Source organism: Stigmatopora argus, chromosome 18 (assembly GCF_051989625.1).
Source record: "Stigmatopora argus isolate UIUO_Sarg chromosome 18, RoL_Sarg_1.0, whole genome shotgun sequence".
Taxonomy (NCBI): domain Eukaryota; kingdom Metazoa; phylum Chordata; class Actinopteri; order Syngnathiformes; family Syngnathidae; genus Stigmatopora; species Stigmatopora argus.
In genome coordinates this window covers 12898364-12914784 of record NC_135404.1, presented here as the reverse complement: position 1 = coordinate 12914784, position 16421 = coordinate 12898364, and the positions used below count along the sequence as shown (strand labels likewise).

Genomic DNA, 16421 nt, shown 5'->3' with positions numbered 1-16421 from the left:
GCTTTACTCCCAGTAAACTTCTGGCTGCTAACATCCGGCTAGCTTGCTAGGCTCCAACGGCCGCTAGCATCCGGCTGGCTAGCTTGCTAGGCTCCAAAGGTCGCTTTCCTGAAGCGACCGACCGCTCATCATAACGGTTAATGATCGTTTGATTCCCATCTTTTCGTCGGCGTGCTCTTTTTTGACTTTATTTTGTCCGCTGGCCCTACGAATAAAACCCATCCGTCACGTGACCTCGCCTGTCAACAGGAGGAAAAGAACCAGGAGCAAAGTTCGCCCCCACCCCTCCACCTCCACCTCATGTGCAAGTGAAAGTAAAACAAAAAAGGAGGAAGCGAAGAAAGACGTCGTGGGTGAGTGAGCAACGTGCCAAGCGACTTTTTTTTCGACTCGACTGCACCGGAATGTCGGCATTTCACCACCCGAGTCAACCACGCGATTTCCCCCCTTTTGATACGTTCCGGTGACCGGGGGGGGGGCTTCGAAGAAAGTGGCTCGCTAGCTCGTCGATATTTGCAAACGTCTTCTTTGACTTTGGAAAACAAACGTCCGCATTTGCACTCATTTTGCTAGCCGAGGCGAGCCCACGGCCCAATGTTGTTTGCTCTCCACTTGTTTCGAAAAAGAAATTGAAGGGTTGCTTGCCATCGTGCCTGCTGGCTTCCTATTCACTTTCTTGCGTCGTCCAATCCCGAACGAAGGAGGCCGTGGGTGGGCGGGCGTTCGCCGACGGGACGGGATTGGGAGTCCCGAGCGACCCGGAAATGCCCCGACATCAACAAAATCAACTCGTTGCCAAGCCCTCATCCTATTTGTCCCATGACAATATAGTCACGATATTCAGCATTCCATTCAATTTCCCTTCCGCTTCTCCAAGGGTTAGGCTCGTGGGGGGTGCTAGAGTCTATCCCAGCCAACCACGGGCAGTCCGCCCGAACCAGTGCACCGTCGGGTCGTCCCCCACCGCACGCACGCCTTCGCAAATTCATGTGAACCGGGGACGTCCCGTCTTTTTTTGTCGTTCGCCCTTCGCCCCAACGGACGTGTGGCGCCGTCGGCCGACGGGCGGGCGGGCGGCGATGATGTCGTACGACGTGCGTGGTATTTGGGGGCTAGCGGTGTGCTTTGGGCAACTGTTTTGCAGGTGTGGGCCATGTCTGGGTGGATTGTGCTTTTCTTTTTGCCGGCGGCGCTGCTGGCGCTCCTGGATGGCCTGTTGGCGCAGACCTTGTGGTGGCTTCCGCCGGCGGGGCTGTGCTTGGCTCTGGCTGGCCTCTTCCGAGAGGCGGCGGGCGCCGGCGCGGACGCGGACGTTGGCACGACGCTCGCCAGGCTGCTCGGCTACCTGCGACCCGACGGCCCCTTCCTCTTGTCCGGCGTGGCCTTCATCGTCCTCACCGTGGCGTGTGAGTGGCGTCTCGTCTCGGGGGTCCAACGGAAGCTTATTGTGCGGAACGGAATTGGACGTTATTCGCGCTCTGCCGCGGGCTAATCCAAAAGATTTTTCCATTTTTCCCATTGGCAGGCGACACGTCGATGGCGCCGCTGCAGGGCGCCCTGATGGACCTTCTCCGACGCGGACCACCGGGCTCCGACTTCTACTCGGCGATGGGGTGGCTGGCGGCCGTCTCGGCGGGAAGGTAGGAGATGCGGGCCAACGCCTCATCCCTCCGCCCCGCCCGGCCCCGGCCCACCCGAGTGAGCCGCCCGCTTTTGGCAGCTGCCTTTTCTCGGGCCTGAGGTCGGGATGCTTCAAGATCTCGCACGCTCGACTGAACAAGCGTCTGCAGTTGGCGCTGTTCCGCTCGTTGCTGAACCAGGAAGTGGCCTTTTTCCAGGAGAACGATTCAGGTGAGCGCCACCGACGCGTTCGGAGCCCAACGGGCGGCGAGCTGAGCCGTGGCTCCACCGCAGGGAGCCTGTCGTCGCGCCTGCACGCCGACGTGGACCTCACGGGCCTGACGGTGGCCCTCAACGCCAACGCCGTGACGCGTAGCTCGCTCAAGGCGCTCCTGATGCTGGCGTCCATGTTGCGTCTCTCGCCTCCGCTGGCGGCGCTGGCGTGCGCGGAGACCGCCCTCTTGGCCGCTCTGCAGAGACGGCAGGTCGCCTGCGACAAGGTCGGTCGGTCCGTCGGCCGGCGACACCAGTCGACGCCACTCGCAATGAGGGCGCTTGGGCCCGGCGCTTGGGCCCGGCGCTTGGGCCCGGCGCTCAGGCCGGCACTCAGGCCGGCGGTCTGATCCCCGCAGGAATGCAAAGAGCAGAGGCAGGACGTCCTGGCGCGCCTCCAGAAGCTGTGCCATCAGTCCACGGGCGGGATACGCCTGGTCCGCGGCTTCGGCGGCCGAGGGGACGAAAGCCGGAGATTCCGAGGAGAGCTGGAACGTCTGCGGGACGTGGACACGCGAGCGGCGCGCCACAGAGCCGTCCTCGTCCTCCTGCGGAAGGTGAGGCGTCGCCGTCCGGTGCGGGGGCGTGGCCCGCTTTCCGCCCGCCGCCGGAGCCCTCTTGTCTCGTCCAGTTGGGCGGCTTGTGCGCAGAGCTGGCCACGCTGCTGGCGGCGCGCCGGCTGGTGGCCGACGGGCGGCTGAGCGCCGGGACCTTGCTGACTTTCTTGCTGTTCAGGAACCCCATGTCGCACAGTCTCAAGGTACGAAGGAGCGAGTGGGCCCCAGTCCTTTCCCTTTGGCCTCCTCCCCGTCCTCCTTTCCCTTTGGCGTTCCTCCCGTCCTTTCCTTCACTTCCCTCCCCCGGGCTTTGACTCCCCTTCCGCCAGGAGATCTTTGTGTGCTGCGGCGACACACTGGCCACCGTGGGGGTCATCGCCAAAGTCTTTAGCTACCTGGACCGCCAGCCCCGCCGCCGCCCCGAAGGCGTCCTGGCTCCCGCCGCGCTGCGGGGGAGCGTGGAGTTCAGGAACGTCTCCTTCGCCTACCTGTCGGCCGAGGGGGAGCGAGCGGCCTTGAAGGTGAGCCCACGGCCCGGCGACCTCCGCGCTAAGCGCCCATCCATCCCTCGCCAAATTTTGGCACTCAGGACTTCTCCCTGGTACTGGAGGCGGGAAAGGTGACGGCCCTGGTGGGACCGTCGGGCGGCGGCAAGACTTCCTGCGTGGAGCTCCTCAAGAGACTCTACGAACACCAGCGAGGGGACATCCTGTTGGACGGAGAGCCGCTGCACTCCTACCGGAACGCCTACCTGCAGCGCAAGGTACCGTATTTTGGGCCCCCGCCCGATACCATTCCCACGCCTTTTTAAACAATATTTTGTTTCTCTCGAACACAAGTGCGGCGTACGTCTCGGCGGCGTCATTTTAATGCCATCGCTAGCAACTAGCGACTAGCGTGAGCCAAAGTGGACGGCTCGTCAAGCAAGCGGGCGAAGAGATGACCCAAAAACCCCCAAAATCAAATCAAAATCAAAGCCAGGAAACACTAGCCTGCCGTGTCTTTCAGGTGGTTTGGGTTCCCCAGAACCCCGTCCTGATGCGCGGCTCTTTGCTTTACAACGTGGCGTACGGCCTGGACGCCCGCGACTGCGACCTGGGACGAGTGCGAGAGGTCGCCCTGAGGATCGGAGCCCACGACCTCCTGGCCAAGCTGGAGGCGGACCGCCACGCGGGTACGAAAAGTGTCGCCGCAGAGTGGCCGGCCCGGGGGTCTCACTGGCTTTCTGTCCGGACCGCGCACAGACCAGGCCGCCGCCGCCGCCGCGGGCCTGTCGGAGGGCGAGAAGCAGACCCTGGCGCTGCTTCGGGCGCTGGTGCGCCGACCGCGGGTTCTCCTCCTGGACGAGGCCACCAGCCAGATGGACGTCCGCGCCCAACACACCGTGGGTGGACGGCCGCCGCCGCCGCCGGGGTGACGACCCGGGCCCGCCACGGACTCATCCTCTTTTCGGTGGACGCCCGCAGGTCCTGGAGGAGGTGGCGGGCGCTGGCGTCACGGTCCTGATGGTGGCGCACCGTCCGGGCGGCGCCGAGCGAGCGCACCGCGTGGTCTTGCTGGAGGACGGGGCGGTGATGGAGGAGGGTACGCATGCGGAGCTCCTGGCCAGGCGGGGGCGGTACCACGCGCTCTACCACCACTGGTCTTGAAGTCGCGGGCCAACATTTGCGCTGGGACACGCCCCTTTGGAAGCAGCTACCTGCAGCCAAGATGATTCCTTTCCCACACCTCTCAATCTCTTTCAAATAAACTTTTCCTTAGCCAATCAGAGTCGTTTTGCGCACCCTCTGCTGGCAGGCTTGAGCTGAGCTGTGCTTGGGATCTGTTGCTGTTTTTTTTTTCTTTCTTCTCCTTCCTGGCTAGCTGGCCGTCGTCGTCGTCGGTCTTGTTTTTTTTCTTCTTCTTCCTACTTGGTTGCAGCCATCATGATCTCCAACGTGGCGTCCCGAAGATTCCTCCTGCTCGCCAAGACGCCCGCGCTCCTTCGTGCGTGCACCTGGGGGAGCCGTCGGTGAGTTTTGCACAACTTTTCGAGCGATTGCACCCCGAACGATCGCACGCCCGCCCGACGTTGGCTGAGGAAACTTGGCACTTGTGATGCGCGCGCGTGATAGAAAGCATCACGAAACAACGACCAAAATCAGCTTCGGGTGCGCGCTTTGGAAATGGGCAAAACACGCGCCCTTGTGAGGAGCGTGCACTCGGTCTCGGTACGGCTTCAGTGGCGACCAGTCGTTGCCTGTGTGGGTCCGGCTTCAGCGGCGACCAGTCGTTGCCTCCGACACGAGCGCTAGCGCTTTTGCTGACGTCTTCCTGGCGCTTTGCACGGTGACCGATGGCCACTTTCACCTCACCGTCTCGTCTCGTCTCCTTCGTCCAAATGTGCCCCGACGTCAGTGCGGTTGACCGGGTGTCGTGACCAGTCTGACGGCGCGGGTGTTCGGAAAGGGACTCGGGACCAGTCGGTTTATCCTTTCTTACCTTCACCACCGCCACCCGTACCAAGCTCGGTATCGGCCCGTGTCCATACCTTTTTCCTCCGACGGCAGCGCCATCCACGTGGACACGCCGCCGACGGTGCCCACGCTGACCACCAGCTACGCCCACGGCACGTCGTCCTTCTCGCTGCTGGACGCCACCGTGGGCGAGGCTTTGACGCGGGCGGCCGACGCCTGGCCCGACAGGGAGGCCGCCGTCTTCGTGGAGGACGGCGTGAGGAAGACCTTTGCCGACTTTCACCGAGACGTGAGGCCACCGCCGTCGCCGCCGCCGCGTGCGGCAGACCTACCTCGTCCGATCCGCGCCCGTTTGTTCCGTGGCCGTAGGTGGAGACGGCCGCCTCGGGCCTGCTGGCGCTGGGCCTGCGACCGGGTGAGCGCCTGGGCATCTGGGGGCCCAACACCTACCAGTGGCTCCTGTTCCAGTTCGCCACGGCCAAGGCCGGCATCATCATGGTGGGTCCGGATGGATAAAAGGAGCTTGTTTTTTTCCGTGGCGGCCACGCATGAGCGGAGGTCGCCTTTCCTAATGACCACCCATCCCACCGCCGCAGGTCTCGGTCAACCCGGCCTATCGGCCAGAGGAAGCGGAGTTTGCGCTCAGGAAGGTGAGCTGCGGCGGGCGTCCGTCCGTCCGTCCATCCATCCGTCTTTCTTCATCCGTCCGTCCGTCCATCCGTCTCCTTAGGTGGGCTGCAAAGCGCTGGTGTGTCCCGCCGCCTTCAAGAGCCAAAACTACTGCGACATGCTGCGCCTGATCTGTCCGGAAATTCCCACCTGCCCGCCCGGAGACATCCGCAGCGCCCGGTAACACCGCCGCCACCCTGGCAAACGCATTTCTAGTGGCACTTTAATCTGGCTGGATTTTTGAGGGGGTGCGGGGGCATTTCCCAGTCAGTCAGGCCAAATCAAAGCTGTTTTTTTGTTGTCGTTGTACGCTAGCACGTTAGCTAGCAGAAATCTGCCGCTCATTCTGGCTCTTTCTAGTGGAAAAGAGCCATTGGATTTGCCTTTTCACGGACGAATGGGCGTCCCAAATGGGCTCCGTGATCACGCCGGCCCCTCTCCACGGCAGACTTCCCGACCTTCGCTCGGTGATCGTCCTGGACGGCCGGCAGGACGGAATGTTCCACCTGGACGACGTGATGGGGGCGGGCGACGCCCGCTCCCTGCGGCGACTGCACGAGGCGCAAAAGGAGATTTCCTGCGAGCTGCCCGTCAACATCCTCTTCACGTCGGTAAGCCGGCGCTCGCCGGCGCCCGGCGGGTAAACCGGCGCGCCCTCGCGGATTGAAGGCCGCCTCCGTTGCCAGGGAACCACGGGCCGGCCCAAAGGCGCCACGCTGACGCATCGCAACGTGGTCAACAACGCCTTTTTCGTGGGCAAGCGCGTGGGCTTCGACTGGCAGGTGAGTCGGGCGAGCACCCAGGAAAGGTGGCCCGCCCGCCCGCCCGTCCGCCTGGCCAGCTTTGCTCATGTTGCGGGCTGTTTCCCCCCCAAATTTTTTTTGCAGCCCAACACGCGAGTCTGCCTCCCCGTGCCTCTCTACCACTGCTTCGGCTCGGTGGGCGGCGGCGTCTGCATGGCCGTCCACGGCATCTCGCTGGTCTTCCCTTCGCAGGCGTATTGCGGCAAGCGCAACCTGGCCGCCATTCAGGACGAGAAGTAAGCGTGGCCTTCGTGGTTTTCTTCTACATTTCTGCACTCCATTTCTGGCCGGGCCGGTCTCTCTAGTATCTATCGATGTCAATGAAGCGCTACGCTAAATAAGAAAAGCATGAAGAGTGTGTTAGGCTTTTGGCTTTCGGGGGTTTAGTCTGCATTTGTAGGCTTGGCTTTTTGTCCCCTGTGTGAGCTGTTCTTGCGATGGCCCATTGACTTCCCTTGTGGTTTCCCCCTCCCCCTCCCCCTCCCCCGCCCTGCTCGCCCAGGTGTATCCAATAGTCTCGTTGAGCCACGTCTGTCTATTTGGCAGTTCTTGTGCGGCTCGTCTGCCGCTCCAAGGGTAGAAACGCTTCTAGCCTGCCCTTTCTGCCTGTTCCCACCTGTTCCCATTCATGTTTGGCCACCAAAGACAATGCGCTGACACTCAAATCAAAGTGGTTCATTTGTAAATAGTCTAACCCTACGCTACGCTCCGCTCCGTTGTTACGCTCCTCATCGACCCTTTGAAATTCACAGCAGAGGGAAGGTGGAAAAGGGCTGGCGTTTCACGGCGTCAGCACCTTCTTTCTTGGTACCGGCCGTGCCACGGGCTTGACACATTTGTGGATGTTTTTGCTTTCAGGTGCACCTTTGTGTACGGGACGCCCACCATGTACGTGGACATGATCGGCCAGCCTGACGTCGGCGAGTACGACCTTTCGTCCGTGGTGGCAGGTGAGGAGAGGAGAGGAGAGGGGGGAGGGACGGACGGACGGACGTATTTTCTTTCCCGCCGCTTCCGTACCATCCCACGCTGACTTTCCGTCGCAGGCATCGTGGCGGGCTCGCCGTGTCCTCCCGAGCTGGTTCGCGACGTCATCTCCGTCTTGGGCATCCAGGATGTGACGGTGAGCCAAAACCCGTCGACGGAAAAGCTATTTTAGGCCACGGCGCGTAGCGGACACCAAATCCAAATCGTGACGTGCACGTGGAAGGCGTCCGCCACATTTAGAATTCGTCCACGATAAGGCAGCCAATCGCCAAACAAAGAAAGCTGAAAGAAAAGTCCGCAACGGTGGTCAAGCTTGCTTTAATGGAGCAAAGGAGCAACGTGAGTGAGTGAGTGAGTGACGCTGATGCTACTTGAAGCTCGGGAGGGCGGCACTTAGCGTTGTTAGCGAACAAGCGGGGAGGGGGGGGTCTTGGGTTGGGGCGGCACGGAGGCGGACCCACCCACTCGGAGAAATTCGTCCAATCCGTCAGCCAGCTAGTCAGTCGCGTGTCGCCCGAAAGGAAGTGACTTGGCGTCCGGTCCGGTCCAGTCCGTCCTCAGTGAAGTCAAACGCCACGGGCGAAGGAGCCCCGGCGTGAAAGCATTGAAGCGGGACCGGCCTGCGTCCGGTCGGTCGCCCCCCCGCCCCCCGTCGACTGGCGACCGGCGACCTTGTTCTCGTGGGCCCGGCAGGCGGCGAAGGCGGAGCTGTCCCGGACCCGCTTGCCCCGCTGCGACGGCGGCGAAGCGCACACGGCGTCCGTCGCCCTCCGGCCGTCGGCGTCCATCCACCTGCGCCCAGGCGCGGGTGGAGGGTTAGGGGGCCGCGGGAAGCCGCGCCTTGCCCGCGTTGGCGTTTACCTGCGCAGCGGCGCCAGCTGGCAGCCGCACGTCCAGGGGTTGTCGGCCAGCGTCAGGTTGGTCACCCGCGACAGGTCCAGGCTCTTGGGCAGCGTTCGCAGTTTGTTGCCCTCCAGGTGCAGCGAGGTCAGCGCCGTCACCCCGGCGAACGCCTCGTCCGACATCTGAAACGCCAGGCGTGTCCGTGGGGTCAGGACAAGCGGGCTCCGTCAATGCTAGCGCGGGCGCCACCGAAAGTGGGAGGGAGGGCGTGAAGAAGGGAGGGAGGTGAGGGAGGGAAGGGGGGAGCCAGGGCTTTCCCATCTTCCCTCTGTTCATGGATAGGATGCCTTCAATGGCAGACAATATTGAAGTCAATTGCATCCATCCAATCATCTTGGAAATGAATAAGCTCCTGATGACTTGAATGTCAAGATGTTGTATTTTGATGGGCAAGTTGGCCACCCACCCCGAGGCCTTTTGCCTCGTCTTTTTGCCCCGTAGCGACTAAGTGCGGGAAAGGAGGGGGGGGGGGGTCATTTGCGGTGGTGGGAAGTTTGGTGCGGTCGTAGGCGTGCGACGTGAAAGGCTCCTCTCAGCTCCTCGCTCGTCAACATCCTGCCGGCCGGCGCTAAAAGCATCGCGCAGGTGTGACACACGCTGGCTGGAAATTTCCAGCCCAGCAAAGGAAGCGTCTGTACTCCGCTTACAAACACGCCGTGTTTACCCGACGCCACACAAACTCCCATCTCCCTGCTGCTTTTTGCCCCCTTTTTTTCCTCCGTCCCTCCCTCCCTCCCTCCGTCCGGTGCCGGCGGCGGAGAGGATACTTTCAATGGACTATTTCGCCGCCATCTCGGCGAGACCGACGCGTCGCCCCGCCGATGGCGAACTGGGTTTTGGCCAAAAGGTACCAAAGCGCCACTTTGACACGCGGCGGGCCTCGGGGGTCACGGGGAAGCGCAAAAACGGCGACGGGCGGAGTGTGCTTTTGCGCAAACGGACTTTTGTTTTGGGCGGAGGCGAGCGCGGCACTGACCTTCTCCAGGCCGGCGCGGTCCAGGCGGAGCGTCTCCAGGTAGCGTCCGAAGCTCAGGAAGGCCCGGTCGGGGACGCTCCCCAAGGGGTTGGCGCCCAGCGCCAGCTCCTCCACCACCCGCAGGCCGGCCAGGGCGGCGACGGGGAAGGCGGCCAGCCGGTTGCCGTCCAGGCTCAGCGCCGCCAGGTTCTCCACGTCGTCCAGCGAGCCGGCGCGCAGCTCGCTCAACCGGTTGGCGCTCAGCTGCAGGCGCCGCAGGTCCTTGGCACCGGCGAAGGTCCCGGCGCGCAGCCCCCGCAGCCGGTTGTGGTTCAGCAGCAGCGCAAACAGGTTGACCAGCGGCGAGAAGACGCCGCCGGCCAGCTCGCCGATGCGGTTGTGCTCCAGGTGCAGGTAGGTGAGCCGGCCCAGGTCCCGGAAGGCCCGGGGGTGGACGGCCGTTATGCGGTTGTGCGACAGGTACAGGTAGACCAGCCGCTTCAGGCCCCGAAAGGCTCCGTCCGCCAGGCCCCGCAGGCCGCAGCGCTGCATGTGCAGCGACACCAGGCCGCCGCCGCCGTCGGCGAAGGCGCCGGCGGGGACGCCGCCCAGCGGGTTGCGCTGGAGGTCCAGCAGCTGCGCCGAGGCCCCCACGCGTGGGATCTTCTTCAGGCCGGCGCCCTCGCAGACCACGTGGCGCAGCTCGCCGTGGCAGCGGCACGCCGACGGGCAGCGGGCGGGGGGCGCCGCTCCCCCGACCAGTAGCACGCTCGTCAACAGCAGCAGGCAGCCCGCGCGCCGCATCTCGTCCGAGTGAGCCGGCGTCCCCGGCGGGCGCCGAGAAAAGACGGGGGGCGGGCGGGCGCTCGCGAGGGCGCGAGTGGGCGCGACTTGGAACGCTCGGCCTTCTCGAGCGGCTCGCCAGCCCAGAGAGGGAAAAAAAAAAAGGAAAAAAAAGTCCAGTGAGGAGGACGTTTGTGTGGGCTGTGGAGCTTTACTGGAATGTGCAGTTGACTCGCCAATTCTGACACGGCTTTGGCAAGCCTCTGACTTTCTGTGGCGCCCGGCAGATCGGCTACGGCACCACGGAGAACAGTCCCGTCACCTTTTGCGGCTCGCCGCTGGACGGCCTCCGCCGAAAGTGCCACACGGTCGGCTACGTCATGGACCACACCGAGGTGCGCGGAACGGGCGGACGAGACCCCACTCTGGGACGAGACCCCGCGTCCCGCATTTTCCCCGCCGCCCGTCCGTTCACCGCCGGGGGAAATGTGCGCGCAGGCCAAGATCGTCGACCCGGCCAGCGGTCGGACGCTCCCGTTGGGCCGCTCGGGCGAGATCCTCATCCGAGGCTACTGCGTCATGTCGGGTTACTGGAATGACCCGGACCAAACCCGCGAGTGCATCGGAAAGGACGGCTGGTACAAAACCGGGTGAGTCTGTGTTCGCTCATCTCTTCTTCGGGGGCCGGCGGCGTACTCAACTGGGACTCTTGTTCAGGGACATGGGCAGCTTGGACGCCTTTGGCTACTGTCGCATCGATGGTCGCATCAAGGACATGATCATCAGAGGAGGCGAAAACGTCTACCCCGCCGAAATTGAACACTTCCTCCACGCGCACCCTAAAATCAAGGAAGTGCAGGTGAGCGCGTCCGAGACGAATCCTCCCGGCCGCTCGGAGCTCGCCTGCGCCGTGCTCTGCGTTGACGCGCCCCTTTGGCCTCAGGTGGTGGGCGTGGCGGACGCCCGCATGGGCGAGGAGATTTGCGCCTGCGTCAAAGTGAAGGACGGCGACGAGTTGAGCGAAGACGAGGTCAAGAGTTTCTGCACAGGAAAGGTGGGTTGGCGCTCGAAAAGGACGTCTCGCATTTCTGCCTTTGCACCCTTTGTTGCGTCCCCCGTCACCGGTTCGGCGCACTGGCGTAGCGTACTCATGCTAGGTTTTGTTTGGTGCCTTGTCACCGGAACCTAAAGTCCCGGCAATCGCGAGGCGAGGCACGTGTTCGAGTTGCGTGGAGCGCCTGCTCCTGCGCCGCCGTGTCACCTGCCTTTTGTTTACGTCCTGGCAGATTTCCCACTTCAAGATTCCTCGCTACGTGGTGTTGGTGGACAGCTTTCCGCTGACCGTCACCGGAAAGGTGAGCTCCACCCCTCGGAGAGCGACCGGGGGAGACGGGGGAGAGCAGGGGGGTGACCTCAAAGGCCGCTTCCCGTTTCAGGTCCAGAAACGGACGCTGCGGCGAGAGGCGCAGGAACGGCTGGGAATCGTTCAGGAGGCCCAATGAAACCCCTGAAAATGGGCCTTTTCCAACCCTTTCACCTCTGCCTGTTATGTCCAAATAAATGTCAAGCGCGCTTGTGGCGAGCGATCTGCTGACCTCGTCACTAGCCGTCTCACTTAGCGTTAGCGACGACCGGTGACCGCTTCGCTAGGGCGCGTCCTCCGGCGACCGTGACTCGTGTGGCGAGGCAGATACAAAAGAAGAAGAGGCTGGCCCGGCGCGCTATCAAAATAAAACTTTAATACTGTCAGGCCGAAGACGAGGCGCGGGCCCATCGGCTTCCTTGCAAAAGAAACGGCGTGCGGATTGGAAAAAAAAAGCCTGGGGCGGGACCAAAAATAAAAGCAGAGGCACTCCGTCAAAAGACTCCGTAAGCGTCGCCGCCGGACACGGCGAAGGCGGGGTAGGCCTCAAAGGTGGCGTACGCGGTGGCCCCGTCCTGGCTCAAAGAGACGGCCGGCTTCAGCGCAGAGGCCACGCCCCCCGGCCCGGCCAAGGCGTAACCTGCAAGACACGCGCCGCTCCGTTACTCCCGTTCTCGCCGTGGGCCGGCGTGGCGAGGCAGGCGTGGCGAGGCGAGGCGAGGCGTGGCTCTAACTCTAACCCACGGCGCCGGCTACAGACCTTCACATACCTGGAAAGGCCACCGCGGCCAGGGTGGCGTCGGGGGCCGGGCCGGCGCCCTCGCCGGCCACGCCCAGCGTTTGCAGCGTGTGCTCGGCGGCGTGCGCCTTGGCTTCCTCCACGCCGGCGCTCAGCTTGCTCGGGGTGAACGGGAGTCTGCGGAGGAACCCGGCCCACCTCAAAATCACCCCGACCCGTCTGCCGTAGGCACGCGGAGCTTACACGTTGGGGTTCTGCGTGGCCAGCGCCGGGACGGTGACCTTGTAGAGGAAGAGTTGGCGCCGGTCGGGACCCGTGGCCGAGTGCAGCTGGTACACCGGCGTCCCCCAGCTGTTCTTCTCGCACAGCTCCTCCAGAACCTGCGCACGCGGCCACCCCTCGTCAGCGCCGGGGCCGGCCGGGAACCGACCGTCGGCCCGCCCCCTCACCTGGGGCGCCGGCTTGAGGGCGGCGGCCTCGGGCCCGACGGCGGCCGGCGTCATGGGCGTCAACTCCATGCCGGGCAGTAGGTCGTACAGCTTGTCGTCGCCGCGCTTGGGGAGCGGGCCTTGGCGGCCGCCTCCCCCGGCGTAGCTAAGGTAGCCCCGCCCGCCCAGCCCTCGGACCCCCGCCGCCCCTACGGGCACACTGGTGTAAACTTCTACAGGAGAAACCAACCACATCGGGCGCAATCAGCATCAATCACACGCATGCACGACGGGCGTCTGGTGACGGAGGGAGGGACGGCCCTTCCTGCCATTCCCCTTGATTGTCGACTCCTGCTGGACGTCCGAACGCCGGCCCTCCCGACATCCATCGCCCGTCCGGAAAAAGGCAAGTGGGCTTTTTCCTCTAGTATGTACCACGATTTGCCAATGTCCAAACCCATGTGAACGTCAGCTTAGCCCGAGTGCCGGACGTCCAGCAGTGGTCGTTTGATTGAGGGTCGACGTAGCGTACGTAAAGGCGAGCGCTCACCCCGAACCGACGGCGTCCGGATCCAGCCGCGAGCCGCCACCTGACCTTTGGCGGGCGGGAAGCGGAAGTGGGGCGGGGCGGCGGTGTACGCGGGCGGGGCGTAGAACACCGGTGCCCCCAGGTAGGCCACGGTGGGGTCGTACACCTGCGACGGCAGAAAAACAACATCACCAGCGGGTCAGGTCCAGTGGCCGTGAGTCCCTCCCTCCCTCCGTCCGTCGTGACCAAACGGGGAGGCGGCGGCGCCCCGTACCTGTCCCAAGGCCAGGGTGGCGTAGTCCTCCCGCGGCAGCGCGGCGGCGCGTCCCGCCCGGCCTCCTCGTCCCCCCGTCCCTCTGGTGTAGCGCACGTAGCTGTCCTTGTCCACCGGCTTGGCCAGCGTCACCTCCAGCGCCGAGCCGTCCAGGACCTCCGAGAGAAAAGGAGGGACGGCGTGAGAGAGCGGCCGTGGTCCCCCGAGCCCACCCACGCGCCTCGCCGCCGCCGCCGCCACCTTGCCGTCCAGGGCCTTCATGGCGGCCAGGGCGTCGGCGCGCTGGGCAAAGTGGACGAAGGCGTAATCTCGGATCTTCTTGACGCGCTCCACGGCGCCGGCTTTGATGGCGTCAAACTCTTTGTGAATGCTCTCCTCGCTGGTGTGAAGCATGAGGTTCCTGACGTAGAGGATCTTGACGGCGGCCATGGTGTCCTCGTCCACCTCCACCTCGGGCTCCGCCCAGTCCACGGCGATGGCATGACCCCACAGCTGGATGCGACCTGAGAGCGGGAGGTCGCCGACGAGCGGGTCAGGTCCGCTCGCCGTCCGCCGTCCGCCCGGCTTACCCGGCAACAGCTTGCGTCGCGCCATGGCGGCCGCGCGGTGGCTGTCGTACTCCACGAAGGCGAAGCCCCTGTTTTTGTTCTTGTCCGCCGCGCTGGGATAGACGATGACCTCCACGGCGCCGTCCGTCACCTTGCGCATCTCGGCCAGGATCTCCTCGCGCTTCTTGCTCTTGGGGATGCCGCCCACAAACAGGCGACAGTTGTCCACGCTGGCGCACACGCCCAGCAGGCGACCGCTCCTGCGAGGCCGCGGAACGTGCCCTCGTGGGGCGTCTCGAATTGGGCGGGAGGCGGAGCTCCGCCCGGCCCGGCCCGGCGGAGGGGCGTCCCGCGGTGGGCGGGAGGCGGAGCTCCGCCTGGTCCAGCGGAGGGGCGCCTCACCTGATCTCGAAGTTGTTGAGCTGCTTGGTGGCCGCTCGCGCTTCTTGTTTGTTGGCGAAGGTGACGAAGGCGTACCCGCGGTTGTTGCCGTTGAAGTCCATCATCATCCTCACCTCGAAGACGGTGCCCCACTGGCGCCAGACGGAGGCCAACGGCCGTCAGCGAGGCCAGAGGGCGGCCCGGCCCGGCCCGGCCCGACCCGACCCGGCCAACCTTACCTTCTCGCAGAGCGGCACCAGCTCGTCCTCGAAGAGATCTCGCGGGAGTTTCCCCACGAAGATTTCGCTCCCTCTCTCCGGGGGGGGTCCGTCCCAGCCGGGCGGGGGGCCGCCGTAGCGCCGCTGCCCGTTCTCCTGTCCCCGTTTTTTTTGGAGCGGAAAGTGGTCAGGCAGAGAGCGGCGATGGGCCTGGGCCGACCCGGCCGGCCGCGCTCACCTGCTGGAGGCGGTACCCCGTCCTCTGCACCAGCGCCCTCAGACCGGCCTCCTTCTGTGCCCCCGCTAGTCCCTCCCCCGCTGCCCTCTGATTGGTTTCCATTGGTTCTGATTGACGGCTGGACAAATCACCCAAATTAGCTGAGCTCACTGGGGAGAAGACAAAGTCAGGAAGAGGAGGGTTAGCGCTCTGATTGGCCACCATGTGCTAAGGAGGTGACATTGCTGTAGGTAGGCTTAGGCCTGGCCTTCGGCTTGAACCCTGACCTAACCTAACCCAGAGGACATCCCTCGAAGGCACGGGTGCTCCGGGAAAAGCTTCTCCGTTTACTTCTGGCCATGGCTTCCACGTTTGCTCACGATGGCTAGCTTGCTAGCTTGCCGCTGGTGTCAAAAGGCCTTGAGTCGAGTGGCAGCGCGTTGCGTGTGATTGTTGCTTAGCGTGCGTTGCCGTGTGCGTGTATAGCAAACACGGTGGATACGGCCCAGCGATACCAGCGCAAATCCTGCTCTTCCACGACCGGACTCGGTACACGGTACGCTCAAGACGCCGAGCCGCCGAGCCGCCGAGCCGCCGAGGTCAAGGTTGTTAGATGGGACCGTGTGGCCTGGCCGGGGCCAATTTTCTATCACCGCGGGTGTCTGTGCTTTGCTCACTGGTGTATTTGTCTGTTGTGTGCTCGTCTCTTCAGAGTGCACATGCGCACGCGTTCTGTCTCTACTTAGCGTTCTGTCTGTATCTCTTAGCATGTGTTTTGTGTGAAGGATGGCGTCGGGAGCACATACGCGCATCCGCGGGCGAAACACGGACCACGTGTGGAGTCAAAGGTCACGAGAGCCCACCAATCGGTGGCGGCGGTGACGGAGGCGGCGGCGTGGCGGACCCTCTGCTCGCCTTGTTTGTTTGTTTGGAATCAATAGCAAAGATGGAAACAAATGGGGGGTCTTTTCCACAGACGCGGCCTTTTACATGGAGCCCCATTTCTTTTTCTCTTCCTAAAACGACTTTTGGTCGAAAGCCGAGCTCGCTCGATCGACGAGCGATGGATTCGTGGCGGCCGTTTGTTCGGGCGCGACCCCGTGCGAAGACGGGTGGCCTTTTGGGCACGCGGACGTACGCCCCCCCTCACCGCCACGCCAAAGCCGCCGGACGTTCGAACGTCGGCGTCATGCTTTTTCTCTCGCCCGCCGGGAGCAAAATGACCATCACTCACCTGAGCAATTTGCGAGATGGCCTCCCTCCACTCAGCGCTGCGTCATTGTGAACGCTCGGCGCGATCGCGTCATATCAAACTCCAAAGGTTGAGCGTCTGGGTGTTAGCTTTACGAGGCGCCATTAATGTTTAACCCGCCGCTATCTGTCAGCGCACACATGTGGCCCACTTGTTGTCACCAAAGGGAAGGAAAAGACTCTTCTTTCATTCCAGTGATCAAGATCCTCGTGGGGATGAACCCCAAAGTGCCCTTGAGCCAGGCCAATGGTCTACTGGGAGCCCCAAATCCTCCCCTTGGATTGGATTGATTTGAGCGTTGCAAACCTTTATTGGTTCAAAAAATGACCACATATAGTAAGGCTGTTTTTGTTCCCCCCAAAAAATGCCATGTATAATACATATACACACATATGTAAAGGGTTATTTTTTAAAGACCAAAAAAACAGTCTGACTATACATGGTCTATTTTTTTAAAGAAAAAAGC

At 63.2% G+C, this 16421-nt stretch overlaps 4 protein-coding genes across 8 annotated transcripts; 2 read left to right on the top strand and 2 right to left on the bottom strand.

The window, feature by feature from the left end:
- The first annotated feature begins 45 nt into the window (after positions 1-45).
- Positions 46-4215, top strand: LOC144092911 (antigen peptide transporter 2-like). 3 transcript variants are annotated; one of them, XM_077626074.1, is made up of 12 exons: positions 46-353; positions 1145-1406; positions 1526-1640; positions 1721-1851; positions 1915-2120; positions 2253-2450; positions 2525-2653; positions 2780-2971; positions 3061-3213; positions 3459-3624; positions 3695-3834; positions 3917-4215. In XM_077626074.1, exons 2-12 carry the CDS (start codon positions 1154-1156, stop codon positions 4097-4099), a joined length of 1866 nt encoding a protein of 621 aa, XP_077482200.1. In that variant the 5' UTR covers positions 46-353; positions 1145-1153; the 3' UTR covers positions 4100-4215. The 3 variants fall into 3 exon arrangements, with proteins under 3 accessions (XP_077482200.1, XP_077482198.1, XP_077482199.1); XM_077626072.1 differs by having other exon boundaries at positions 85-353; positions 3040-3213; XM_077626073.1 differs by lacking the exon at positions 46-353 and having other exon boundaries at positions 360-1406; positions 3040-3213.
- A 98-nt stretch (positions 4216-4313) lies between these two features.
- On the top strand, positions 4314-11597 carry LOC144092914 (medium-chain acyl-CoA ligase ACSF2, mitochondrial-like). The gene is made up of 16 exons (XM_077626078.1): positions 4314-4461; positions 5000-5195; positions 5276-5404; positions 5503-5556; positions 5637-5755; positions 6024-6186; positions 6262-6357; positions 6463-6614; positions 7237-7328; positions 7425-7501; positions 10294-10401; positions 10505-10656; positions 10724-10865; positions 10950-11060; positions 11293-11361; positions 11443-11597. The coding sequence occupies exons 1-16, from the start codon at positions 4376-4378 to the stop codon at positions 11506-11508; spliced, it is 1812 nt and encodes a 603-aa protein (XP_077482204.1). The 5' UTR covers positions 4314-4375; the 3' UTR covers positions 11509-11597.
- chad (chondroadherin) lies at positions 7668-10165 on the bottom strand. Its single transcript, XM_077626079.1, has 3 exons — positions 9245-10165; positions 8227-8390; positions 7668-8157 (listed from the first exon to the last, which is right to left on the bottom strand). Exons 1-3 carry the CDS (start codon positions 10025-10027, stop codon positions 7932-7934), a joined length of 1173 nt encoding a protein of 390 aa, XP_077482205.1. The 5' UTR covers positions 10028-10165; the 3' UTR covers positions 7668-7931.
- A 128-nt stretch (positions 11598-11725) lies between the features above and the next one.
- a1cf (apobec1 complementation factor) lies at positions 11726-16102 on the bottom strand. Of its 3 annotated transcripts, none has more exons than XM_077626075.1 (12): positions 15938-16102; positions 14725-14873; positions 14508-14642; positions 14290-14420; positions 13909-14147; positions 13580-13842; positions 13340-13495; positions 13087-13231; positions 12558-12769; positions 12352-12488; positions 12140-12285; positions 11726-12009 (listed from the first exon to the last, which is right to left on the bottom strand). In XM_077626075.1, exons 2-12 carry the CDS (start codon positions 14824-14826, stop codon positions 11864-11866), a joined length of 1812 nt encoding a protein of 603 aa, XP_077482201.1. In that variant the 5' UTR covers positions 14827-14873; positions 15938-16102; the 3' UTR covers positions 11726-11863. The 3 variants fall into 3 exon arrangements, with proteins under 3 accessions (XP_077482201.1, XP_077482202.1, XP_077482203.1); XM_077626076.1 differs by having other exon boundaries at positions 12558-12745; XM_077626077.1 differs by having other exon boundaries at positions 11862-12009; positions 12130-12285.
- Positions 16103-16421: the final 319 nt, after the last annotated feature.